Genomic DNA, 5,862 nt, shown 5'->3' on the forward strand with positions numbered 1-5,862 from the left:
GTTGCGGAGGCGGGCCCCCAGCGCGGCCACCAGCGTCTCCTTGTGCCGCAGCTCCTTGCGCAGCTCCAGGTTGTCCTTCTCCTTCTCCTGCAGCTGGGCCTCCATCGCCCGGCACTTCTCCTCCAGCTCCCGGGCCAGAACGTCTGTGGGGGCAAGGCACAGAAGGGGGTCAGGGGAGGCAGCGGGGGCTCAGCCCGGCACGATGGCCTCATCCCACAGCTCCTGGCGGGTCCCCGTATGCTCCCGACGTGACTGTGAGGGCACGTGGACACGGCTGCCCGGCTGCTCCATGGTGCTGGCATGTCCCAGCAGTGCCATAGAGGCTGCTCGGGCGCTTTTGGGAGCTAGGGCTCCAAAACTCCCCATGAGCTGCCTGAGCGTGGGCTCCCTGACAGCACAAGCGGCCTTTCCCCATGTACCGCAGGCAGGCACAGGAACCCCCGTCAGCCCTGAGCTGCGGTGCTGCAGGCACACCCAAACGCAGGGGGTGAAAGCAAAGGCAGTTTCAGCGGAGGATGCTGTTGCCATGGAACCTGCCGCCTCTGCCTCACTGCAGTCTCGTGCTGCAGTTTTAAGATTTCCCTGGGTAACTAGTTTTTCACCCTAAAAGTGACTTTGAGTGTGTGCAGAGGGCACGGGGGAACGTACGGGCTGGGAGAGAAAAGGAAATGGTGGCAGTGAAACCATCAGCCCAACTTAGGAGGGGTCATCGACCTCAAGCCCCAAGACTCCCCAGCCTGATCAGCAAGGATGGAGATGCTAATCCAGGATTATGGAGGAGCTGGGCTGTGCTCGGCAGGGAAGAAACCCCCAGTCCAGGCGGGAGGAGTGGGCCAGGGGGCAGGAGGGCCAGGCAGCCAGCCCCCCCCCTCGGCTGCTGTGTGCTCACCATGCCATCACCTCTGGTTACTAACGCCTGACCTGTTCATCTTTCTGCTCCTGGCAGCAGCTGCCTGCCAGTGACGGGGCGTGGATGGGACTTGTTAAAACAGAGGTGCTGCATTGAGCAGCAGGTTCCCCATGGCTCTCATCACCCTTCCTGCCCTTCCCACACCTCAGCAGGTGACGGACGCCCTCCCTGCCCTGGCCCTTCTGAGTCATACCAAAGGCACCCAAAAAAGTGTGACTTCACATGGGGCTCTGCATGCTTCTCCTGCACACCCTGCACTGCTCTGGCCAGCCCGCATGGGCTCCCTTCCACCTGCCTGACATCCATCCATCCATTCATCCATCCATCCATCCATCCATCCATCCATCCCACTCGCCATCCATCCTTCCTCCATCCCACCCACCATGGCGGCATCAAGAGACTGCGTTGAGTAAACACCTGTAGAGCAATTTGGATAACAAAACTTTGCATTTCCCCAATCCCTTCTGCCTAATGACCTTGAAAAGCTGGAGGAGATGAAGGATGGAGGAGAAGCATGGCAGCCACAGCGATTCATTTCGTGGTGACTCTCTCCTCTCCTCTGGGCAGCCTTTGATCCGCTGTGGAAATGTACTAAAGGTGTCCCTGTACAAGGGCACCCAGGTCCTGCCCCATGGCCATGTACGGGTCCACGGGGATGCGCTTCTGTGCCCCAGGAAATGTGCCCCCACACCCCAGAGGGACAGGGCTGGCCCGGGCACCCCCCACCCCGAGAAGTGCTCCTGCAGTCTCTCCTCTCCTCTGGGCAGCCTTTGATCCGCTGTGGAAATGTACTAAAGGTGTCCCTGTACAAGGGCACCCAGGTCCTGCCCCATGGCCATGTACGGGTCCACGGGGATGCGCTTCTGTGCCCCAGGAAATGTGCCCCCACACCCCAGAGGGACAGGGCTGGCCCGGGCACCCCCCACCCCGAGAAGTGCTCCTGCAGGTTGGCATGGCCGGGAGCCCTGTGTGCTGGGGGGCTCCTGGGGGCCTGCAGTCCTCTGCGGGTGGTGGCCTTGCACCTGGGACAGTGGAACTGTCTTGCAGGTGATGCATTGGGAAGGATGCTCTGAAATGGGAAAGAGGAGTTACTGGAGCGTTGCTGGCAGCCGGATTTCACCTCCCCTCCGCACTCTCGGGCGGGAGGGAGCAGGGGGCTGTGGCTCAAAGTGCTCTTGTCCTCGGCCAAAAAGCGTTATCATCTCCAAAAGGAAGGGCATGCTGCTCACGTGGGGCTCTCACAGGACCCTGGGGACCTGGCCCAGGCACAGTTTTCTGCTTGCGGCCGCTGCAGCTCGTGACCGGCTGCATTCCCCATGTTCAGCCCTGGGAGGTGTTTGGGGGATGGGAGCTGCCCCTCGGGTGACATGTCCTGCCTGGGGGTGCGAGGTGGCAGCTGGAGCAGCCGGCACGGGGGATTCGGACCCTCGCGGGGCCGAGCTCAGCGGGCAGCGGGAGGGCTGGGCTGTGCGGCCGCACCACGAGCCTGGCACCGGGGCACGGGGGGCTGGACCACCCTGGGGAACCCTCCCTGCCTGCGACCGGACTCCTGCCCCTGGCAGCCCTGGCTGCAAGCTCCTGGACCCAGCCCTTGGCGGGGTGCAGGGAGGAGAGCGAACGCTTCCTGCTGAGGCTGGCACCCGCCTGCACTCACACCTGCCTGCCCAGGCTTGCTCCCATTGTCTGCAATAATCTCTGCTTTCTATGATACGATTTGCAACTGCTTTATAGCTTCAGCTCCTAAGTGTCTTCTGCAGAGGAAAAATGCTTTATAATGAGATCTTAAGGGAGGCAGTTGCACGCAGTAATTATTACATGAGTGGCATTTGAAAAGCAATCATTTGATGGCATCTTAAATTAGGTGGTTGCCCCATAAACGTGGCAAACGTGATCCTACTCTTTGTAAGCTGTTAAAAGGCTGAAGGATGGGCAGAGACCTGTGGGTGGGATTTGCAGCAAATTATGGCCTGTGACGCACCGATGGCACCCAGAGGGCTGGACACAAGGCCCTCCCGCGAGCAGCGAGCCCACCTGCACAGGGAAGGGACCCCGGGCTCAGTGGGGGGTGTGAGCTGGGAATGGGGGTCCGCTGGGGGCTGTGATGGGCTGAGAGGGGCTGGCTGTGCACCGCCTGCTGCCGCCCATCCTCCTCCTGGGGATGGCCAGGGGCTGGGAGCACCACATCCCCCTGGAGCCAGCCATGGCACTGAGCAACGGTGCTGCCAAGGGACAAGAACCCTGACGGTCCCGGTGAGAGTGGCCCCGCGCCTGCCCTGGCACCACCAGCCCTGGCTCTGAGGACGAATTGCAGACGGGCTCGGTGCCAAGGACCAGGCCTGGGCAGCGCCAGGGACGAATTTCAGCTTCATCCCTGGGACAGAGGAGGAAGAGGAGCCGGGCTGCACACAGAGCATCCTCTGCCGGCCACGGGTGCCCGGGCACCACTGCCTGCCCCTGCCTGTCCCATGTGCTGTTGGGGATGGGGATGTGTGACCCAGAGCTGTGCGGTGGCATTTGCTGGCCCACGGGAGCAGCGTGGTGAGGGCAGTCTCAGCCCGTGGCACCTCGGGACAGAAGCAAGGCCAGGCAGAACAGGGCCCCAAGGGACACCCTGGGGACACCATCACGCACCCCCTCCCTGCCGGGCTGTGGACGGAGTGGGGCCATGGCTCCAGCCAGGCGGGCGGTGGGAGCCCTGGGGCACCGCAGCCCTGCTGGAAAGGGGACAGCAGCCACCGGGGAAGGGTGGATGAGCCGGGTACATCCTTTGGGGGACCATCCAGCTCCTGCCCGTGGGCCTCGCTGGCCACAGTCCACCACCGGGAGAGTTGCCCAATGCATCCTGCTCGGGCGTCAGGCTGGCCGGACTCTGCTCCGCAGGTCAGGGCTGCGGGTGCGCACGTGTGTGTGTGAGTGTGCGTGTTGTGTGTGTGAGACGCGGGGAGTGGCCGCATCCGCCTCCGGATGAGGGTACCCAGGAAGGTGGGGAGCAGTGCCCAGCTGCGTGCTGGCAGCGGGATGCTGTGCTGGGAGCGCCCCTACTATGCCAGCATCTCCGTGTGCAGCCGGGCACGGCCCAGCCTGCAGCCAGGCCCCCTGCTCCCCCTGTTCCTCTGCTCCCCCAGCCGGCTGGGCACTGGTTGCTGGAGGAGAGGAGCTGACCCAGCCTGCCTTTAGCCCCTTGGAAATCAGGGCGAGCTCAGCATCAGCTCCCTGCTCCTGTGCCTGTCGGCACTGCCTTTCATTTGAAAACCTGCTCTCAGCCGCTGGGTTGAAGGGCCAGTCTGCTGTTTGCCAGTGCTGAGAGATGCCAGAGCCCCATCTTGTGCTGGTCTGGTAGCAGATGTCCTGCCCGACACGGCCTCGGGATGGGGGAATTGCCTGTGGGTTTGATCCCAGGGGAATGAGGCTGCCTTCGGGCTGGAGAAATGCTTTGCCAGGGCTCTCCAGGCAGGCAGGGCTGCCTGTCCCAGCACATGCCCTTGCCTCAGGCAGCAGCCCAGGAGGGGCTGCAGGACACGGGGCCGGGTGGCCCGAGGGGACAGCGTGTTGTGCAGTGCCTTATGGGCAGCTCTCTGCTGCTGGTCCCAGGCCTGGGATAGTGCCTGGAGCTTGCAGACATTTTTCATGCACCAAGACTTTTCTCCCCCTTATTTTGGAATGTGAAAGATTATTTTGTGGGCAAAACTGACTGTTTGATGAACCAAAGGTGCTGGGAGATTTTCTGAATCAGCATCTGGATTGCAATCGGTGAGGGGAGCTGGCGGGGTGTGTGTGTGTGTGCTGATAATGTCCTTGCTGGCTTTTTCCTGGGGCTGCAGGGTTTGCAGGCTTTGAGTCCCGCCCTGGGGGTCTGTGAGCTGCTCCTGGGGGTCTGTGTCAGGGCATTAGCAAAGCCAACCTAGTGCACACTGACTTCCCAGCCACAGTCCTCCACTCAGCCTGACTGTCCCCTGCAGACAGGGGCCATGTCCCCTCCCTGGGTGGCTCTGACGGGCCCCCTCTGGCTGCAGGCTCTTCGGGCAGCCCCCCGCACCCACACACACTCCCCCTTATCTTATCTCGTGCACAAACCTGTGCTCTTACCTTGCTGGCGGGCTTCCAGCTCTTTTATTTCCAGGTCATGGGTGAGCTCTGGAAGAGAAATCAAACAGGAGTGAGAAGGAGCATCCCGCCTGTCCCACGCGCTCCCTGTGTCTCCCTCTGCTCCCCACGGGGCTGCTGGGGCACTGGCAATCACCATGGCTGTGGTGCTGCCTCTGCCCGGCCCACAGTGTAAGTGTGGCCGTCTCGGAGCACCAACCACAGGCTGAGCCAAAAATAGACGATTCTGGCAATTTATATGTTATTAAGCAGCCTTGAGGTCTGATATCTGCCACGGCACTTGCCCCTGTGATGTGGCCAAGGCATGGCCAAGGCAGTGTCTGCAGGTCCTGCCCCACGGCGGAGCGGGAGGCTCCATTTCTCTGGCAATGCCTTTTCTTTTTCTAAGAGAGTTGCTGAACCATTTTTGGTGCTTTAAATCAGGACAAAGAGCAGAGCAATGGACTGAAAATAGACCAAAGTGTAAGCTGCCACCCGAAGTATTTCATAATTTACTGCTTCCAGGCTGATCTCTGCCTCTGCACATGGTGCAAGCGGGACAGCCTTGTCCCTGCGCAATGTGCCCACAGAAGGATGCTGCCCTGCCCCGGGGGCAATGTGTAACTTCAAAATCCCCTCTCAGCCTGCCACCGAGCCCAGCCTGGGTGCTGCAGGTATCTCCCTGGGTGGAGCGGGGCAGGGCACTGGCAGCGCTGGAAAGGAGCTGCTGTTTGCAGGATGTGGCCCCAGCCTCCCGAGGGAGGCTCCTCAGGCCTGCTGGATACAGACGTTCCACCGCGGGACATGGGCTGCAGACCTCGGGCACCACAAAGTGTCCCTGTGACTGTCCCATCTCCCACTGCCGCAGG

General features: G+C 61.7%; 1 protein-coding gene across 1 annotated transcript in view; it reads right to left on the reverse strand.

The window, feature by feature from the left end:
* Positions 1–5,862, reverse strand: part of LOC103912544 (coiled-coil domain-containing protein 92) — a 12,623-nt gene that overhangs the window by 959 nt on the left and 5,802 nt on the right. The window contains exons 3-4 of the mRNA XM_009318832.1: positions 4,997–5,044; positions 6–143 (exon numbers count right to left, since the gene is read on the reverse strand). Coding sequence (XP_009317107.1) covers positions 6–143; positions 4,997–5,044 — 186 coding nt within the window. The remainder of the gene's footprint in view (positions 1–5; positions 144–4,996; positions 5,045–5,862) is intronic.

The sequence above is a fragment of the Pygoscelis adeliae genome, unplaced genomic scaffold (assembly GCF_000699105.1).
Source record: "Pygoscelis adeliae isolate BGI_AS28 unplaced genomic scaffold, ASM69910v1 Scaffold392, whole genome shotgun sequence".
Taxonomy (NCBI): Eukaryota; Metazoa; Chordata; class Aves; order Sphenisciformes; family Spheniscidae; genus Pygoscelis; species Pygoscelis adeliae.